Consider the following 22,141-nt stretch of genomic DNA (forward strand, 5'->3'; position numbering starts at 1 on the left):
GGCTGGTTCTTTAAAGTTTCATGTAGTGATTTAGAGCCAAAATGACACCTTTATAGAGGACACTGATCTAACTTATCTTACTTCACCTTTTCTGAGCTAATTATTGCATTCAACTGCTGAGGTCCTGCTGCATATATGAGCTGCTCTTACACTTCAAAAAAACGACAGCACCCTTTTATCAAGCTAGTGACTGTATTTAACTGATTGCAGTACAATACATCTAAATGTCAAACCCTTTTGAAAGGGAAGGCCTTGATCACTTGGTCCTCGGTACAGCAGAATCAATCTGCATGAAAAAGCATATAACCCCTTCTAGTTTTAGTATGCTGACACTCATCATTCCCATGCGTTAACCTGCTTGTTACATTATGAGACAAAGTGAATCCTGCAGTACACCAGGTATTTGGTACTTAGTGCATCACTGCAGTCTACAGCTGCAGACCCAGACAGATATCATTCAGTAATAATGGGCCGTAAGCCTTGCAGATTACTGTAAAATAGGATTCAACTCTCTCAATTCCCAATTGTAAAAAATACCAACCCTCTTCACTGAGAAAGGAAACTATCTTTCAGTGCTATGCAACAGGTTACCAGGGTAAAGAGAGATTGCTGCTCCTAGCTAAGAGGTGTTACACTGCTTGTATGCAGCTGTTCTTCACATGCATGCATAAAATTTTACGAGTCTGTTGATGCCAGGAACAGACATTTGCACACCTCATGTCTTACAAACTTCTTCAGCCTGGAACTGGTCTACTCCCATTCACTGGCAGGTCAGGCACGAGAGCTGGCTGCTTTCAGTTTGGTAAGAGGAACCCAGTTCATGTACTGAAATAATTTCAGGAGTCTGGCTTCAAAAAGTAGATCAAGCCAAAACATGCTAAATGCAGATGTACCCAGAGATACCTGATAGCATTAGTAGGTTGTTCTTGATCCAAGGAGACAAACCTTTCCAAATGCTTTCCATAGCATTTCTGAAGAACAGAAAGCAACAGCTCTCCAGAATTAAGACAGCAGGTACTTTACTGCCACCGACATGACACTGGTTAAATGCTATGTGAGACCTTAAATGCTGAGATATCATAATTTGCCCAAATCTGATTTTGGTACTTCTCAATCACTACCAACAGCAGGACATCACACTAAGTTACTATTAGATTAAGAAACATTAAAAACATTTGTACAGAATACTACAATTTAGATATTTTAAGCAATAGGACTTGCATCTTTCACAAATCTAAGCTCATAGCCTCCATTTACACTGGAAGACAGTAATGAGAGGGGGCCACATCTTAAAGAAAACTTCTGTAAAGCTCTCAGGAAGAAGACTTGATAGGTTTATTTCCTTCTCTACACATATCTTAGAAATTAACTCCATAGAGGCAAAAGCATCAGGTAGCCACACTTCACGGAATGCCATCAAGTCCAACATGGCAAAGACTTCCTTAGAGATACTTATTTCTAGACAAAAGGAATGTGTGATCACTTTGCAAACCTTCTAGTAATGGCAACAGTACGTCTCAGTGCCTAAAGTTATATCGATATTTTGCATAGATCAAATGAAATCTACAAGAATACTTTAGCTTTAAAGACTAGATAATGTTATCAAGAATCCAATGTAGTATAAATAGAAGACAGACGTCATCAGTTTTAAAAATTGTTGCATTAGGGAATACAAGAACTAGGTAGCATCACAGAAGCATTAATAAGCCCTGCATTAGACTACTAAAACCTTGTGTTCTACAACAGCATGGTGTGAATTGTGAACTACAGGTCATATGAGCTATTCATAAAACACTTTCACAGCAAGTTAAACATTACTATGTTGAATTTTTACTTCATATGGGGATGCCTACATCAATGAACTTTATTCCAAAGCGGAAGTTCATCACTAATCCAACATCTCACCTGCAGTTTAGACTAACTGAAAAAACTCCTGCTTGGTTATTACCATTGAGTACCTCTGCCTTAGAGAGTAAGAAGCAGTATGTTATTATAAAGTTTGTTATATTAAAGAATTAAGTAGTTTGCTTCACTGGGGTTTTTCCTAGATGGAGTTTCCTCAGGAACAGTGTTAGAACTGACTTACCTTCATTTGGTGAAGTTTTCAATTTTGTACAGATGCCATGTACATCTCCATAGCATTCCTGTATTTTATGCAGTGCATCTGCAGCTCGAAGTTCCATAAGAGAACGGAGCTCTGCAAGAGTAACTCCAAAATCTCCATGATTAGCTTCTTTTACAGCATTTTTTACGCCACTATATGCAACCGAGTTGTTTGCCATATCACCCATGATGCGTGCAGTCTTTAGTGTAGACAGTTTCCAGTAAGGAACAAGATTTCAACTTAAAATATTTCCAAAAGGAAAATAAATCCTTTGGGTATGAAGACAGTCAGGACAGCAGACACATCACCCAAGTAAGAGACCCCGTCTGGAGAGAAATCGTTGAGGTTGTCCCATGGCGCATTCTGTTCCCCAAGCCAAATGGCATGTACAGTCTAGGGAAAGAATAAATACACATTTAGTTACAGAACAGCTATTCTGAAACACATCGTAACACAACCCTCCTCTTCATATTGAGGTTATGGAACAAATTTCTGCCCAAGGACAATTTCTTCATATTTCCTATAATATTTTTAGTTAGCATTCAGCTGGGAAGAGTGACAAGGCATAAAATGGATGTTTCCCACTTTCTGCAATCATTACGTTATTAGAACAGCTGTTGCCTTTGTTTTGCATTTTGCTTGATGATAAACCACAGATCTGTACCAAGAGGAAACCTTGAAGAACACCTGGAAGTAAATATGTTTCCAAGGAAATGGAGTTTGGAGTATCCAACACTGATGTCACATGGGGTAAGAACATGCTCAACTTAAAAATCCTGACTTCTCACCAAAGCTTTCAGTTTGGGATGAAGCAGCTTTTGTGCATTCCCACAAATTCATTTGTACAAACCTCAAGGAAAACAGTTTCAACACTAAGTTAGCCCACGCATGAAGTACTTTTGTAGTGTAAGTAGGAGTATATCCTCAAGCAGACCTAGGTCTTACTGTATTTTCATGTCCAAACAGTTTTAGCTCAACTCCAGCCTATTTCATCACAACTCAAGCCTTCCACAGTATCTGCATTTAATTCTTTGAATAGAGGGAAAAATTGCACAATACCACCTTCCCACAGAAGGGATAAGGAGATTAAGAGCAGCTCTTCTGTCTGATTATTAGAGCACTGTAGCTGAGAAATTAACAACTACCCACAGGATTCTTAGCCTTCACAGGCACTCTATATTTAATTCCTCCTTGACTGACACATCCTGCACATACCCATGTATCTACACAACAGAACAGTGAACACACAAGCACTTCATGCCTATATATAACACCTGTTGTGAGCGGAAAACAAATCTGATCATGCACATCACCTTTATTGACATAATGGGTACAGCAAGCACAAGTAACAATATATTCCCCCATGAAACATTATGACTGCCAGGCTCAGACGAACAGTAACTTGGACACTTCCAGGTCAACAAGACCCTCAGGTGTCATATGCTTAGATAAGGAAAACCATTACCACTGACTGCAGCACTGCTTTATGAAGGTAAAGAGTCAAATAGAAAAGGAAAGATTTCTGGCTATTGCCCTGCCAGGTTAGAAGACTGTTCAGCAGGACCACTGTGTCTATAATGAGGTCCAGGTATAAGCATCTAATTACTAGAAATTTAAGGTATGGGTTCCAGTAAAGTCTCTGTTCTCTGCTCTGGAAACAACCAGTTCCAGCTATAGTCAATCTACCATTTAAGCACCATGCCACAGTACTGCATTTGCACTGAAGACAACCACTGATGCTGAAAGACCCTGAAGTGATGTCACCCGACTACAAGTGACAGTCCCATCTCCAGCAGAACTACAATCACTCTTCCTATCACTAGGAGAATCTGAGAAAAACACTGTCAACAGCTGTTTTCTGGAAAGCAACAAAAAGCACAAAGCAGTCAATACTTACATGCATAGAACTTCAAAACCCTATAACAACAACAAGGTGCCTAATTTAAAAATGATTAAGTCTTGTTTTGTTACTTGCAAAAAAAAAAAAAAAATTCAACAGTTGACAAATCCATGACAATGGTGTTCACCTGCATGCTAAGATGCAGTTTTGATTAATACACATTCTTCATCTGACTATAACATGTTCTGCTAGAGTATCCTGTAAGCGAAGAAATTCACGCAAATGAGTTTTCTTTAAGGCCAAACCATGTCTTCCTCTAATGCCCGAAAGCTGAATGTTGTTGGCCAACTAGTAGCCTAAGAGAATTTCTCAACTGGCATTTGATCATAGCTATGACAGTATAACAAGAAGCACATGAGGCAAATGAGTTTGTCTAACTATAGAGAAGATGCTGCAGCTGGTAATTAGGCAAAATAGACCAAGGAGAATGCCCTACAACTAATTACATCAAACTTGATCCATTTTTAATTAAGAAAAGCTCTGCTCAACCCTCTAGCAGGAGCCCTGCACTTGAGGCCCAAATACACCAAGTACAGACATGAGGTTAGGAAAAGCTACAGCTCTAGTTACTGCTTACCTGGCACTGAAAAGCTTTGAGACTGAATAGTGAGCCAAGGCAGGACTTGCTTTCATGTGCAAGTAATCTTAAGAGCAATAACACTGCTCAATCACAGCTCACGCTGTGCTCTGCGCTCTATCATCTCTATAATGAGTTCTATCATCTCTATGCATCCAGATCCATTTTTGTTAAGACACAATAGTCCACTGATAAGCTATTATTAACAGTTTATCCTAAAACTGTTCTCAGATGTTCTGAAGTACCTCAGTGGTGTCTTAACATACCGACACACCCTTAAGGCTCACATACAAGCTCAGTAAGTTTACATTAACACTACAGAAACAGCGTGATTCTGCAGATCAGGTCTACTAGTGTTACAGACTATTTGGCTCATTCATCACGGTCAAAAAAAAGCTGTGGAAAATAGAGAGAAACAGTGTGAAGACGCGTCAAATTCTGAATACTGAGCACAAGCAGTTTTGCTCCAAATCATGAAACTTGGTTAAACATTAGCAATTGTTACACCAAATCAGACCAGAAAGAATCTGCTCCAGTAGCTCATTTTTTACCAGGCATTTCAATGGACAGTACAAAAGCCTCTCAACACATGGGTACAGAACAGACTTACCTTAACAACATTTCTTTCAGGATTCCTACAGAGAAACCTTGCTACAAATTTCTTCAAGAAATATCCTTAATGCAGTTTAAATGTCAAATCTTGCAACATGCAATTGTTTCCTGTTACAGGAAGTTCCAACAGCCCACTTTTGTAACAAAGTGGTGATGCATAATGCAACTATAAACAGTGAAATTAAAGTATCATAAAAGAATCATAGAATCAGTTGGGCTGGAAGAGATCTATAAGATCATCAAGTCCAACATCTACCCCAGGACTGCCAAGTCCACCACTAAACCTTGCCACTAAGGACCTTATCTACATGTTTTTTGAACACTTCCAGGGAAAGCATATTTTAAGCTACATAGATCATCTAATATTTATCTCTTCAACTAGTGGAATATTTTACTTGTTTTGACCAGTGTTCCAGTTTTCTCAACTCAATTCTTGCAGCAGTTATTTGAGATGTTATTTGAGTAGCATGAGCTCTGAAGCACTATAGTTAAAAGCAGCTCACCTCAAACTTCCAATCTGCTAGTATCTCAAATTTTAAATTCAAGAAACAGTTATCAAACTGCAAGTCACTTACACACCATTGCTGAAGTTCCAGCTTAAAGTTTAATTCAGTTGAAGTTATGTTAGCGTCCAGATTAAAACACCTGCACACAAGATGATTAAGAAAAGTCTGTCTTACATTAGGCACATGAACTTTTGGATAATCCTTCGTTTACATATCATTGAGACTAGGAACAACTTTGAAGCTATTTTCTGTCACACTCGAGTGGCTAAAAATCCTGTAGCACAGAGGCACCTTACAGTAGCAGCATATACTCTCATAGACAGGATTCAGATACTTGTGAATTCTCTCTGAAAAGATCCTGCTGCTCTATGACTGTAATCACTGACATACCATGTCATTGTGGCTGGCCATGAAGAATACTGCATCTTAAATTCCTTATCCAAATCATATTAGTGTTTATTGCTAATTGAGTATGCTTTGTTACCGAAGACGACAATTCAAAACCATAACCCATGAAACAAAGGTTAGATAATTTTGCCAGTATTAAAAGTTTGACAGCCTCACGAGCCTCTGTAGTTGGCATGGAAAAAGGACAAGCTCTAAACAGATGTCTACATATAGAGGTGTTTACTAATGTATGAAGAGAGTATAGAGTATAATTCTATGAATGCTACCACAACATACTGAGCTGACCAAGCTAGAAGCAGCCATAACATGTTTCTTGAAGTGTTCTTGAAACAACACTCAACATATAAACCCATATTAATCCCCTGCCGCACACAAACAGCAGCCCTGAACATTAAATATGCCTCAAAAAGGACTCCAGAAATAGTCCTTCATAGCTGAAAGTATTCAGTAATTAGTAATATAGTATTTAGTAATTCCTTCTATTTGAAGGAAAGCTATAATCTGTGTTCTACGTTCCTTAAAAATTAAGGCTACCTTGAAGTGACAATTTGCAGTGGCCATGCACTGACAATCAAACGTGAACAGCAGAGCTCAAGAGCTGCATAATTAGTACTGCCTAGATGCGTAGAACCTAGCATACCATAGACCCTTATCCAAGCCTCTCCTGTTATTGAACTTGCACTTAATACTTGCTTCACCAACCTATGGGAAATGTGTTTTAATATTAAGAAAATTAAATCTTAAAATACTTAAGCAAACTCAGATCTCAAGAGTCAAAGCTCCAGCTATCATACATCCTGTGTCATTCAATTTAATTTATACATCTGCTTGAACACTATGCATTCGGATATTAAGCATTAGCTGTACTAGCATTCAACCTTCAACAACACACTAAAGCTGGTTGCTGCAATATAGGAAAAGGCTTGCAGAGTGATTACCTCAGGAAAGCCTTCGTTTAATCTAATTAGCTCAATGAAGACTAGACAGATCTGCATACCAAGAAGCTGCAGTGATAAAAACTGTCCCCATATGTTTCAGCTGCCATGCTATTTTAATCTGTTTCAAAACAGCTTTCAAGACACTGAAAAATATACCTTTGTATACTTTAGTTTGAAACCCACAGCACTCTATACTCCACTGCTTCAAGCCATCACATCACGTTTCCTTGTGGGGAGACAGGGAAGTTGTCTGTAATACTATTATGGAAAGTAACTGTAACTGAGAAAGTGACCTGGAAATCACATTGAAAAAGTCTGAGGTCTTCTGCTCTAGAGGGTCAGTTTTCTGACTTTAAGAGACAAACCCTCATACCTATGTGAAAGACTACCGAAATTCAACAGCCGTTCACAAGAAATATGAATGAATGCTAAAAACCTCAGAAAGTTCATACAGAACCGTACACATTTACAGGTCACTATCCCCTATATTAAAATGCACCTAACTCAAGAACTAGGAGTTAAATCATTTCAGTGGCATGCTGTTGTTTTAGTGCCAGGATCTCAGCAAACTGGCTTATGAAGAGACAAATACAAGTAGATCAAACAGCTAAGAGGGAGGGGGCACAATCATGGAAGACACTCCACGGCAAAGTTTTAATACATCACCTTCAGCCCTAAGTGTGCCCAACAGTGTTGTAGTGACAAGTTACCCTTATTACAGCTCCTGTGTTATAAACAGTACATTCATCAAAGGTGACAGGTTGCTGAGTTTTCAAAGAGAAATCTGACTTCATTCTGAAGCTTAACCTCCTGGGAGGCAGATGTACTCGCCTAACTGAAATAAAAACTGGCTGCTGTTCCTAGACTCTGCAGTGCCTGTAAACACTGGTATTTATCTCACTTAATCTAAAGGATTGTTGCTGCCTACTGTGATTGACACTTCTGTAGTAGCAGCTTCATCCAATGGTAGTTTCTTTGCTTTAAGACTCAAATTACTTCTTTTTGAAATGATGGCTAACAAATTAGCACTGCCGTAGGCTGAAGTCAATTGGGTAGTTTAAATTAGCAATGTTCATGCAAAGGATTCCCACATCACTTCCCTCCTATCTTGGCAGCAGCAAGGGAAAATTTTAACAGTCTTGAAGGTGAGTTATTAGGGCAGGAAGAACATGACCTTCTCTTATGAAGCAGCTTGCTCAGAGCCTCTGCAAGGAGCCTGGCAAGCAAGCAGACATTGTCTTGTATCATCAACCAACCGCACAGGCCTGTACTGCCCTGCCTTGTCCAAGCCATGGCCCTTCCACACTCACAAGCCAGTCAACTCCAACTGAAGTGACAGCTGGATTAAGAAACAAGATCTAAAAGTGCTGCATAGTGTAAAGTGCTGTACAGTGCTGTATAGTCTGAGTAGAAAAACTATTTTAATGAAAAGCTTAAACTAACCATTAGCTTTATGAATTTAAGGTATTTTAACTTGAATATACGAGAACTAAATAGATACTGGAGACTGATCCAACAAGTAGGGCTTTAGAAAAATCTATGAATACTTTCAAGAAACATCAGACTTTGAGACATACTGGAAAGCCCTCAAGAATAAAACCAGTGCAAGCATTATTACAGAAGGAGTCAAGCATCCCCTGTATTTAAAATACTAGGCTCTCATACTCTCCTATTTCATATGACAATGCCAAGTTGTCCACAAGAAGCCAGACACTTCAAGACACAAACCCATGCAGAAGAGCTGAGTTTTTAACTACTAAAAACACTTTACAAAAAGCAGGAGTTAGTCAATTCAAGCATCCATTAACACAGCAATGTCTTGAAGGATCTCCGGCAATCCACAGATGTGATGAACACTCAGACAGCTTTTCCCTTCTCCACCTGCAGGCCCTGAAGCTTCCTTCTCAGCACTTCCTTTACTAGGCTCATCTACTTTTTGCTCTGCAATGACATCGTGAACTGAAACTAAAAGGCCAAACTTGACAGCCCTGCTTATAATAGCAGGTAATTCCAGGTTAAGACTATAATCCCAGAGAAAAAAAAAGTTTTAACCTCTAGACATGACTCTGTCCCATTCAGCATTGCGATTAGTGTGTTCAAGTACCTAAGATGCATCTACTGTGTGTGCCAGCTTCCTAAGGTAACTTGAGAGGAGTGAAGCTGCCAAAATTTGGACTAAGGCAGCTGATGGCTGAAGGCAAACCTGAGACATCACAAAACTCCATCTGCTGGTGTTTACAGTGCAAGGAAAAAAAACAAACCCTAAAACAACCAACCAAAAAAACCAACCAAAAAACCCCAAACAAACACCACAAAAAAAAAAACCCACACACAAAAAAACCCCGAACCAACACCCCAAATCCAACAAAACGCTGTTTGCCTATCAATATTTTCCTTTACTTCAGATGCATTGAGTCCTAAATAAGATGACTGAGAATTTATAGTCTCTTAATCCTGCACAGTTCAAGCTAAAAATATTTGGGATAATTATGATGTAAAGCAAGTTCTATTAACAGGTCTGTCTTATTAATAACATAATATATAACCCTAAAAGTAGATACTTTTGTGTGCGTGTGCAGTAAAGTCAACCATTGACAAATACTCATATTATCAAGTTCAGGAACTTACCCAAAACATTGTCAAAATTATAATACAAAAAGATGATTTTTTTTTTTAAGAGAAAAGATAGTGAGATATGGCACCCTATTTATCAAAATTATGCATCACAGGACTACAACAGAAATTATTTGCATTCCCAAATTACAGGATACACTCCAGTCACAAAACCTGAAAAGGCATGTGTTAAATGAGGCATATGACATCGTTATACGAAGCTAAGTTTCAAGTAAAGAGAAAGTGAGATGGTACCAAATTCCATCCAACAGAGCTGGAAAATGGATTTCTGGATTTCACTCACTTGTATCTTTTCAAGCTTAGTGCATGCCTGTAAGCAATGCATTCAGCTGGTCAGTTCTGATGATAATTATGACTCAGAGCAAAACAGTAGCTGATTTCCTCATAAGTTATTCCCACAGGTATGTTACTTGTTTTGAGAAATCTTTTACCTTTTGTCACAAAGCCTCTAGTTTTTGCTGCTTCTCCTTAATCCTACTTCTGATGTCTTTTGAGCTAAACACACATTTCAGATGTTATTTATATTTTTACTTCCAATCCCCACAATACCAAGCACACCACTGACATTGCTCTTGTCAGTCTGAGCAATGAGTTTCTTCCCTTCCCATGTCATTAGACACTAAGTAGACTAGTGGATTTCTTTTTTTTCCCTTCTGAAGCTCCAAGTCAACTTCAGGAGTTCTTAACACCAAAAACCTTGTTTCAGAACATGCTGCACCCATTTAAATTAAAACATGTTCAAGTTACCAGCATTTACCATATCATCCTGCTTTGAATAGCCCCCCAACCTTCTCTTTCAGGAAGTATTCTTCGATATTAATATCCATTTAATATGTCATTCAGAAGGATCTAGATAGGCTAGAGAGACGGACAGAGAGAAACCTTTTTGAAATTCAGCAAAGCTCCTGCACGTGGGGAGGAATAACCCCATGCACCAGTACAGGCTGGGGGCTGACCTGCTGGGAAAGAGACCTGTGGAGAAGGACCAGGGGGTCCTGATGAACAACAAGCTGTCCATGAGCCAGCAATGTGCCCCTGTGGCCAGGAAGGCCAATGGTATCCTGGGCTGAGTTAGGAAGAACATTGCCAGCAGGTCGAGGGAGGTAATCCTCCCTCTACTCAGCCTCTGTGAGGCCTCACCTGAAGTCCTGTGCCCAGTTCTGGGCTTCCCAGTGCAAGAGAGACATGGAGCTCCTGGAGCAAGTCCAGCAAAGAGATACTAGACTGATTAAGGGTCTGGAGCATCTCTGATACAAGGAAAGGCTGAGGGAGCTGGGTCTGTTCAGCCTGGAGAAAGCTTGGGAGTGTATGTGTGTCTGATCAATGTGTATTAGAGAGGGTGCCAGGAGGATGAGGCCAGACTTTTCTCAGTGGTGCCAGGCAACAGGACAAGAAGCAGTGGGCATAAAGTAAAATACAGCAAGTTCCATGTGAACACAAGGAACAACTTCTTTACTGTGAGGGTGACAGAGCATTGGAATAGGTTGCCCAGAGAAGTTGTGGAGTGTCCTTCCCTGGAGATATTCAAGAGCCATCTGGACACAATCCTCAGCAACATGCTCTAGGTGACCCTACTTGAGAACATGGACTAGATGATCCCTGGTGGGTCCTTCCAACCTCAACTATTCTGTGATTCTGTGGTATGCTTTTGACTGTAACAATACTTCCTGATATCAAAGAGGTGCCAAAAGCTCTTCAGAGCTATAAGCCTTCAGGCAAAGGGCAGATGTCCACCCCTAACTTATTTTTTTTGTATTCAGGAAACCTCAAGAAAAATTCTTAAAACTAATAGGAAATATTTATGCCTAATGAGATTAAGCCTAATTACTTGCATAAAGCCACTCTGCAAATGACTGACTCATTTCTATTTGGGCAGTACAACTAACTTAGTAGAGTAAGTTCTAAGGGGTTTTTTGCTACCTTAGACTAGCTTACTGCTATGTAGAAATGCTACTATGAAATATTCTATATGCTCATTGAACTGTAAACACATAATATATAAATAGTAATATTTATGTGGCAAATCATCTATTTATGATCCTCAAAATCATCATCCCTGCCAAGCAATGGTTTGGAATGTTAAAAAGTAAAACAAAAACCCCAGTTCTAGTCAGCCATGTCAATGAGTACACACCATGCTGCTAAATAACGTATTTGTTTCGTCCTCTTGCGGCCAAAGTTAAGAAGCTTCCCTCTTGTCTTGTAATGCACCAGTTTAAGAGCCTTCATCTTCAGATTCTTCAAAAGCCCTTTGGTAATACAAGAACACAGTTTATCCTTAACCTCAAACCTTTAGAAAGCCTTACTTCTTAAAAACATGTAATTTGAAAGCTATGCTAGCTTCCCCTGCATGTCATATTTGTCTCTGCCTACCAGATATACACCAAGTAAACTACAGGCTAAAGACTCCTCCTGAGAAAACCTCTTTCAAAAACTGCAATTACATTTGCCATCCTCTATTCCTAAGGAGCCAAAGCTTTTTGTTTGGTTGGTTTGTCTTTATTTTTAATTCAAATATCCTAACTAGTTTACATTTGAGTAGCTCTTTCAGAACTACTGCACAAGTCTGCTGCTCCCGCTGGTGGTGGCAACAGGAGGATCAAGGGGTTTTGTTGGTTTTGGTTGGTTGGTTTTTAATCTCAACATCTGAATTGGAGAATCCAGTGTATGGCTTTGCAAGAAACAGGTCTGGAGTCTCTCGCAACTTTCTGCACTGTGATTATGCTGATCATCCCTTAGGTCTTTTCGATAAATTTTGAGAGCTTAGCTCAGTAATCCATTCTAATGGGCCTCCTATTTCTAGTCCAGTGTAAGAAGGATCTTCAGTAAGTTGAGCCTCACGGTCTTATCTATTTTACCATTTAGTGAGGCTACATACTGCTTTATCCTTCAGGCACATCTCCAGTTTTAAAACCAGTCCTTCTGTGTGATTATACTTTTTGATCTTTCTGAAATCTGACACCCACTTAAAGGCTAAATTCTCATACTGCCTGCACTGTCCTGCTCTCTTAGCTACTCCTTTTAAAGAACTTTCTCATTTATGCAGAGTTGATTGGTTGGTTGCTGGATTTTGGAGGGTTTTTTGTTTTATTTGGTTTTGGTTTTCATACATTTAAGCATTTCTGCAATATAGCTTATTGGTACCTGTCCATAGAATGATGTTGAATTAAACGCTGTGTCATCAGCATGAGTTACATGACAATCCCTGGTCCACCATTCAATATGAAGTAATAAATTCTTCACGTGGCAGTTCGTTTCTTTAGCATAGCCAGGGAGTGTGTAAGCACTGTCAGTAGACAGGATGCACAAAGCTGAGATTCCCACCACAGCACTTCATAAATCTAACAAAGGAAGCAATAAGCCTGTCATATCTTCAGGTGACCAAAGGTATGGCTGTGCTATAGTGCCTACGCTTAAGACTTGCACCCACAGAGGTCCTGAAGCAGCCCTCATTATTTGATACTAACAACATTGCATATACCCGTCACCCTTATCCTTTTGCACCGGGAAAAGCCATCTACATTAACTGGCAGCTGCGCTAATGAAGTAATAGACTATGTGAAAGCCTGCTGTGGCAACGGTCACACAGACAACCCAGTCCTCAGAACAGTAACTTCTTATGTGTCTTTTCACTCTTCTTTCATACAATCTCAGCCACTGAGAGACAATACTTTGTTCTGGGGTGTGCTCTAAGTCCATATCTCCTGGGACATGTAGCAGTCCAACCAGTTTTAGCACCCCTTCCTTAACTAATCCTTTTTCCACTGCTCTTACCTTCTCCCTGCACTTCCATGATCTTTACAAACAGACGGGGTTTTTTTGACAGCAATGTAATCTGCCCATCCAGAGAGATCCAAGGAGATAAAAAGCACCGCACATGTTCCCAAGTCTCCACTTCCCACTAGCTGCAACTGTAGTGATTGCATTTTACTTCTCTACAGTCCAAGAGTGGGCTACTCACAGCAGCCTGGTACAGAAGGCAATCATCCAAAAAGCATTTCCCCTTCCAAAGCCACAAGATGAAGTTAGAAGATTGACATATCAGGGTTTCTACTGGTTGAACAAATTACTACAACAGATCCCCCAGAAGTTTTCCCCACGAGATGCCAGAACAGCTGATCTATTTGTAGAAGTCATAGAAGCAATGTGGATGTGTCAACTGAAAGAACACACAGCCAGCTCATGCTGGGAACATCTTCATCATGGAACTATGTTGCTGCCACCTTTAAGATAACATCGATCTCCATTCAAGGAAAGGTTCATCTTCCCCCTATTATTTCAAGTAAAGTTACATGCCACTAAACAAATTGCACGATACATCAATTTACTGCTAAGGCCAGACACTGTTTGAACTGAACAGCAAATTCAGCAGACTGTCACACCGCAGCTCAAGCAGATTTAGTAAATTTAATTAATTTCTCCGTTTTGGTAGGTTATTTAATAATTGCTTTACAATCTGGCTATGCATGATTAACAACTGCAGCTTCATTTCTAAAGTCTTCAGGTGTGAAGATCTGTACTCTTTAGGTTTCTGAGAGCACAAGGACATCAGCTGCATGACTAATTCACTAGAAAAAAGTGACTGCAGGAAAGATTGCAAATGAAGCCATACTACATAATAGTATTTAAAAACCCTTTTCTACCCCATAAAGGAAATCCCTCCCCTAGTTTCCCATAAACCAAAGGTCTTAACTCTTCACTAGTATCAGTGGATCCTAATGCAATTTGAGGATGGTTGTGCTTTCAGTCTGAACAGCAAGCATTCAAATTTGGAGGTGAACTAGGTGTCTATTTAGTTCTGGCACAAAGCTTATTTCTCTATGTATGAAAGACCATGCCTTGCAAGACTTCAGAGCAACCACCCGGACCTATTCAGTGCTGAGGATCAGGTATTTGTTTCCCTCACTCCCCTGCCCCATTGAAGCACAAGGCTATCAGAAATAACGTAGCAAGCCAAGAGGCACTCAGATACCTAAAGCGTAACACTGGCGGACATAGGGCAGTGTCAGACTCCTGCTAAGGCAGCTCTGAATCCTCAGCAGTACTTCCTAGTGGCTAGTTCAATACAAGTAATATTCCTCCTTCTAAAGGACTACATCTGAATTGGGAGCCTACTGTCATTAGTTCAGCTGCACCTCACCCTCAGGGCCAAGAGCCCTCCAATCCATGAAGTCTACAGATCATTATTCTGACTCAGCTAAATCAGACCTATTTTGTTCCTTCTACATAACACTACTTCCCACAAGTGTTTATTTTACAATGGCACACAGTAACGTTCTGAAACTTCTGCAATCAGGTTGTTTTTAGTGATAGCATACAGTATTTCTGAAGAAAGGGAACTGGGAAGGGCAGTATCACCTCCTCCACTCAGGTGACAAGCTTCAAACAACCTGCTGAACTGTTGAATTTGTGCATGTTAGACTAACTCCAACTGGACACTGCTGAAGGCACAAACTCTTTTAAGAACCAAGATTTGTATGTCCAGCTTATGGTTTCCAATGAACTTCCTCAAAAGGCCACTGCAATTTCATGCCTGACTGTAGCACACCTCAGCTCAGCATGAGGTGTGCTGAGCCAAGCAGGGGCTCACAAACCAGTCCTGATAAGTCAGAAGCTAATTACACTTTTTTATCTAATCCCTGCAGCTCACAAGTTTCCCTTACTGCAGCAAACAGGTGAAGTGGAGCAAAGAAGCCAAAAGCTTCCTCTAGCCTGAGGTTAGCAAGACTTAGCGAAATGACTGTTTTCGCTAAGGGGAAAATTGGAGGGAAGTGACTGTGAAGAACATCAGAGTTATCACAAAACAAGAGTGACACAGCACTGTGAAACAAAAGATGGCATGAACTACCAAAACTCCCACAGTTAGGGACTCAGACTTTCTAGAGGTAGTTCAGGAAGACGAGTGGAAATTTCCTTCTCTGCCTTCTAGTGCTCTACAGCTTCTTAAGCAGTCTCCTGTATCCCTGGATATCATCACCTGGTTTCTCAGCACCTTCAATAGACTCTTTAGCTTGAAGGACTCATAGCAGTCTGTCTCCACTTTTAACGGAGACAAGAAAGTAGACTTTCTCTTCTAGCAGCTGTGCTAGGACTGTTCTCCAAAGAACTGCTTATTATTTCAGTCCCATTAAGAATGACATATTTCAATTAAGTTTGTCAAGTACAAGAAGCCATCTGAAAACCTTTATAATTAAGGATGACTTCAGTAGCGTTTCCAAAAACCTACCCAAAGCAGACAAGTCTTAGAAATATCCTGCTTCAAGTATGAAGTCTGCTAGTAACTAGTAGCAGACTTGTTTTTCACACTTTCAGACTTTCTAAGTTCTCTTCAAGCAAGGTACCAAACACTGGTAAAAAAGTAAAACTTCTGAGACCGACACGTTAAAAACCAAACATATACCTCATTTCAAAGTTATGTTATGAATTTGGCTCATTTAAGTTATTATTAATGGGCGTATTCAAGTCTGTACACTGTGCCAAGCAGGTTGACAGTCAAGTTCTACTATCATCTCTAACCTATGTGCAGTTAAATTCTTAGTATGATTCCAATTCCAATATTTGACAAGGTTTTTTTCTGTTTTCTCCTTTCCTGGAAGAAAGGAGTGCTTTAAAAAAGACACAAATTTATACCAACGGAATTCTGAACATCCTTCATATGTTTAACATTCACAAGTATAGCAGTGCAGAGTATGAACAGTGCTTCCAGTTCACCTTCAGAACAAACATTGATTTACACTGAACATTTATGTGTAGTTTTATATTTTGCACTTGCAGACTCGATACCAGAAGCCAGTAGCTTTCTCTGGACTATTAACAGCAAGTTGATTCTTGGTGTGCTATACTCCTGCTACAGGAATCTTTCCCTCTAACCAAAACACCACGAAAGTGGTGGTTGGAATTTTTTGAGGGTGGGAGCAGTATCTTAGTTTATCGGTATCTGAACACAGTTTAGACCAGTTACCTAACTAGAAGAACTCAGCAATGTGATCAAGCAAGAGTATGGTCAAAATCCAGAATCCAACTAAGTGTGAAGGAACAAACAATATTAGACGGTTACACAGCTGTCTGCCAAAACAACAATCTAGTTTGAGGCAGGAGCTTTACACACATAATTAGGACTAGACAGCTTTTGAGACAGCTTTCTTCCTTAAAACTGAAAAAGTAGGTACTTATTACTTTGTCGAGCATTACTCTGTTGTTGAGCAATTATTAAAATAAGCCATTAGCTGTCAAAAGTATTTTTCATGGAGCAAATATTTTCAAGTATTTAAACAACTGCCTCACAGTTGAAAATTGCTCAAAGAAAGCCTAACCCAAGCTATTTTAAGCTACTTTATTATTTTAAGCTATTTTAAGATTAGGAATCTCTGACTCCTTAACTTGGAGGTTTCTAAAATACGCTAGGCTTTCCTAGAAAATGGAAGCATTTCCCTGTGGACTGAGAATCCTCAACTGTTCTTGCTTGACAAGATTAAGGTTCAAGGCAGGCATTGCTAAGCTGAATTTTATGGTCTATATTAAGCAGGTCCACAAGTTTTGGCTTGTCAACTAACATGAACATTATTGAAATACAATTTTGGACATTAATACTAAAATTATTATGCATCACAGTAAACCTCTAAATTCTGATGGTAAGTGGGGGATATCCAGATCATAAGGCTAAACTTCAAGACTTTAATCCACAATAGCATGCCCAAAAGGAAAAACTGAAAGAGCAGGATAATTGGTAGGGGGAACACACCTGCTGTGAGAGGAAGGCTTGTTCTAACCTATGTGTGAATGTCTGGGCAACTGCCTGTTTTTATACAGACAAGCAGTCCCCTCTTAGCACAGCAATGCCTAAAGCCATCCGCAGACAGCCACAGGTTACCTAAAGAGAAACCTAACAGGAGAAGCCACAAAGCGTTTGGCTGCACTGAATTCTTGAATCAGGTTTGCAAAGCAGTCTTCCCTTTCCAGAATATTTGACAGTCATGAATTATACAAACAAATGTCTGGACAAAAGACAGCGCTTTCCAGGAAATGCACCTTGCAGGCACAAAAAGCCAGAAAACATCCTTGGACTTGGCAACCAGAAGCCAGGACCTCCACATCACAAGGCTCAGGGATTCTTGTTCAGGTATATCCTGAACTAGCAAAGGCCAAGAAGACAGTTTGGCTTGACATTCCACTTATCCACCTTAAGACCAGTTACTGACCACTGTAGCAGGGTAGATTATTCTTTCAGTCCTCTGAAACTGCTAAAACCATCCCTAAATTTCAAACCCCCAAAACAATTAGAAGAGTACTATAATGGAGTAATAATATCAGAAAACAACAGAATTAACTGCATTTGAATGTAAAGATGTCTATTGACTTAGAAGAGCAATTGTTTGATTATGGATATAATATCTGTACCAAGACCTTGTTTGAGGCCTGAACTTCTTCCATCCTGGCTTAGAATTTTATATCCAATATCCCTTCACATGGCAAGAAACCAGGAGTCTCAGAATAAGCGGATAAATGTACAGAGCACTGTTAATTTATGGAAGGATACAAGTTCCTTTCCCCTGTGGGGGGCTTCCAAGTATTATACCTCTTTATGTCCATACAGCACACAGTACCTATAAAAACAGGGCTCAGATGTATGACTAGATGTACAAGTATTTGGTATCTTAATTTGGATAGTCCCATCCAATCGTTGATACACAAAAACAGAGCAGACTACAATTACAAAGGTATATACAACACCAGTGTTTACCACTATAGCAGGAGATAGCATCTGAGACACCTGATTAGCTTTCAGTAACTATTTGTTGACCCATTTTTCAGGAAAATCCCTCTTCCATTCATTAACCTGTTCTTAACTCAGAATTTCACACAGGCATGTTTGTAAGAGTTGCTACTCGACTATTTAGGCTCATGAAAGCTATTTTTACAGAGCCAGCAGAGGGAGTACAGACATCATTTTACTTATGAGCCATGGAAAAGATACTCACCTTGTAAGAAAGCACTAAAAGAGCTGTGCCTGCAAACCTAATGCGGTTAGTTTAAAGCATGCCAAGAACTTCCTCAGGCTTTCACAGACCTGTATGTCAATGGCCAGCAGAGCTGGTGTTCTGTTTCCGATCCCCAAGTGGCACAAAATCTCAAAGTCTCATATCTGACAAAAATGGCAGAATCAACAGTACTAACAAGTACCATAAGCCTGACACGTCACGTCAGAAAAAACCCCCTAAAATCATATAGCTATAGTTCAAGCTAATCAACAGTTCTTACTTCTATGGATTCTGCTGTTCCTCAGTTTCAGAAAAGCTAAACCCTTCGGCTGTTAATTTCTTAAAAAGCAGCTTCACCTGGAAAAGTTGAGAAACTCGAAGAGTTCAATACAACCCACTAGCGAAGGAGCCAGGAAGGTACAGCACAGTGTCGGACTGGAAGGTAACAAACAGCTAACCTTTCTGCTGGCGTTCGCAGAGGCACGCACCTACTGGCAAATCTGGTTTTACACATCCTCTGAGGCAAGAGCTCTGCTGCTTTATTTAGCATTTCCATTGATCAGCCTACTTTGGAGCTGGCAATTACGACTGAACGGTGTTGATACAGTGGCGGCTGTGGGAACAGTTTGAATGAGGAACAGGCTTTAAGCAGACAGATTGATAGCTTTCTCCCATCTCATGGAGGTGAATGCTAAGCTCTAGGCCAACACAAGACAAGACAACATACCTTCCTGGCAAATACTCCACAAACAGACACTCCCTGCTTTTTCAGACTGCAAAATTGACAGGATTTTTTTTTTTTGTTCTAAATTAAGTCAGCATTTCCCAACTTGTTGTCAAGTGGCAAAGCTAATACAAAATTCTTGCCCATCTCAAGCATTTATCAAATTATTTTATTGGGTGGCTATTTCTAGATATTTTAGAAATATCTATTTAGAAGTTTGCATATTAAAAGCTCACGTATATGTGATGAGCTCCTTAGTCTCAAAGTTTCCTCTAGAAGAGCAGCAAAACACTCTCCTTCTTCCAAAGATAGATTTCCGTCATCTTAAACTTCACATGAACTTTAAGAAGCTTTGACCACTTGAAACATTAGATTTTGATTATTACCTACCAAAAAAGAATGCGCCTGTAGCTATGGAATTTAGCCTTCACTTGTTTCGAGTTTTGGAAATAGAAGAACCACCCTTCAGCAAGTTAGATGGCTGCTGCTGCTCCCCACTTCCTACAGGAAAGTGGTGTTCACTTCTCAGCTGCATTTTCATGTACTGGATTCACTAACTGAATAAATCAAAGCGGGATGAAACTGGTTCCCATCTAACAGAGCTTATGGTTGAATACTGTATAGATGAGTAAAGATTTCCCCTAGCATGGGTCAAGACCACCTCACAGTTTTGCTGTTGAAATTCACAGCTTCATCAGCATTCCCTATTGGTGTGCTGAGCCTGGTTGGTTCCCAGGACTCTGGCCAGGCTGTACAGTATACTTTATGCAGGGCAACCACAGCTGGAAAAACCCTATCTCTTCCAACAAACACATGGTGATGCCCAAGTATCAGGATGCATCCCAACCACTCTGATCATCCTGCCCTTCCACAAGTTATTGCTATCTCTTACGACAACAGTGAAAAATGCTGTTTTTCAGTCAGCCTGTTTGTCTAACCAGATTAACCACACAGATACGACAATACCAGTGCCAACTCAAAACAGAGCACACTGAACCAGCAAAAGTGAAGCCATACTTGCAGGAAAGATGCATTTTTCAGAAGAGATGACTGGATTTATGATTACGAAGTTGTAAACAGTTGGTATAAGCAAGGTGAATGCAAAAATTCACACAGCAATTTATTGGTTGAGTAAAATACCATAACTCAAATTATTCCTGCAACTGCAGCCTTGTTAACCTCCCAAACGATTATGTTTGTAATACCCTTCGTGTTTGAGAGACTGACATTAGGCTTCTAATCAGCAAGTTAAAAATATGTGATCCATTTACATGGAATAGGTAGGGTGGAGGGAAACACTGAAAAGTCCCTTGAAACTTGAGTATGTCTGGAGCACTGTTCCTCTTGGATAAGATCATACGGCAAATTCCACAGAGTTTTTACAACTTAAGATTACTATATCTGCCTTTAAGGATCTGTGGAGGTTTATCATCTCATTTTTTAGCCTGAAAAGCTGAAGACCTTCCCTCTAGTACACAGCTGAACAATTACCAATTCCAGTATTAATCACTCCTCAAGATTTAGTACTTCAATAATTAGTAACAGGCAGCATGCCTGTTTTTAGAAGCCAATGCTGATGTTTGCTCTTCTCCATCCCCTTTTCCTCTATCTGAAGAAAGGCCCTATCTGAAGTTCTGAAGCCTGTTTGCATTCCACAGGTTAAAAGTTTACATTCCTGCCATCACATGAGAGATTCACTTGACCAAATGGTAACACCTACACCTAAGGTAGACATGTCAGGCTTTTGTTTTTTTACATAGACAATGGATAAATTATAACTTCTCCACTGGAAAATTAAATTTAGCCACCTAGGAGAAGATCTGAAATAGTCAGATGAGTGTCATCTTAGATACACTCGTGCCTCTTCAACAGCAGAAGAGGCCCAGAGTGCCTAGTTTCAGTTTAAGATGTTTCCGTAAGCGGGCAGGTCTGCTTTGCAGAAGTGAAGCGCGGCTGGCTGGGCTGAACTCACATATCACGCAGCTGCACTACCATGTCAGAGCAGGCACATGCAAGAGGAAGGATGTGGCTTCACAGTTAGTTTAGGAATATCCGAGACTACACTACTGCCAGAGGATACAGTCAGGCGCCAGCACTGACACTCACCTGACCTAAAGGTCAGGGGACAGCCCTAGATCAGAGCGGGTGACAAGGAAGACAGCAGCAACACCAGCGGTTCCTCCTGAAGGTCACAGGAGCGATGGGGACTGCCCCCTTCCCAGCGCAGCACAGGCCTCACCAGCTCAAATTGATCATCTCCTCACCCCCATGTTTATTTCCCCTGGGGAAATAAAAGTGCCTGGCTGCACCTTCTCTGCAAGGCCTCATTGAAGACCATCACCAGAGTCCATCCTTAGCCTTCTCCCTTCCAGGTCAGGCAAAGCCACCTCACCCAACCTCTCCCCAAATACCACAGGATGGCTTAGGGACAAGCCTTAGGCTTAGGCTTGTCCCTACAAGGCTTAGGGACACCCTGCCACCCTCCCTTCATCAGGAGAGGTGCAAAACAATGCCATTTTGGGTGCAGCTTCATGAGCAGGATGGAGGATCCACTGGCCACGCTCTTGCTAATGCAGCCCAGCATGAGCTAGTCCTCACCAGCACAGGAGAGTGCTGCTGTTGACTCAGGCTCCCCGGTCCAGCAGGATGGCCAAGACCTTTCCTATAGACTGATCTTCCTCCAGCCCCACTACAGGGGGACCACAGGGAAATAGGCACCAGGGCATCACCACTTCCAGGTATTCCCAACTGTCACGGCAA

General features: G+C 40.4%; 1 protein-coding gene across 10 annotated transcripts in view; it reads right to left on the reverse strand.

Moving 5' to 3' along the window:
* ATP2B1 (ATPase plasma membrane Ca2+ transporting 1) overlaps window positions 1-22,141 on the reverse strand; it is a 65,608-nt gene that overhangs the window by 33,046 nt on the left and 10,421 nt on the right. For all 10 annotated transcript variants that reach the window (XM_030478376.1, XM_030478374.1, XM_030478367.1 and 7 more), the window contains exon 2: window positions 2,087-2,497. In XM_030478376.1, coding sequence (XP_030334236.1) covers window positions 2,087-2,291 — 205 coding nt within the window. In that variant the 5' untranslated portion in view covers window positions 2,292-2,497. The remainder of the gene's footprint in view (window positions 1-2,086; window positions 2,498-22,141) is intronic.

Source organism: Strigops habroptila, chromosome 3, assembly GCF_004027225.2.
Source record: "Strigops habroptila isolate Jane chromosome 3, bStrHab1.2.pri, whole genome shotgun sequence".
Taxonomy (NCBI): domain Eukaryota; kingdom Metazoa; phylum Chordata; class Aves; order Psittaciformes; family Psittacidae; genus Strigops; species Strigops habroptila.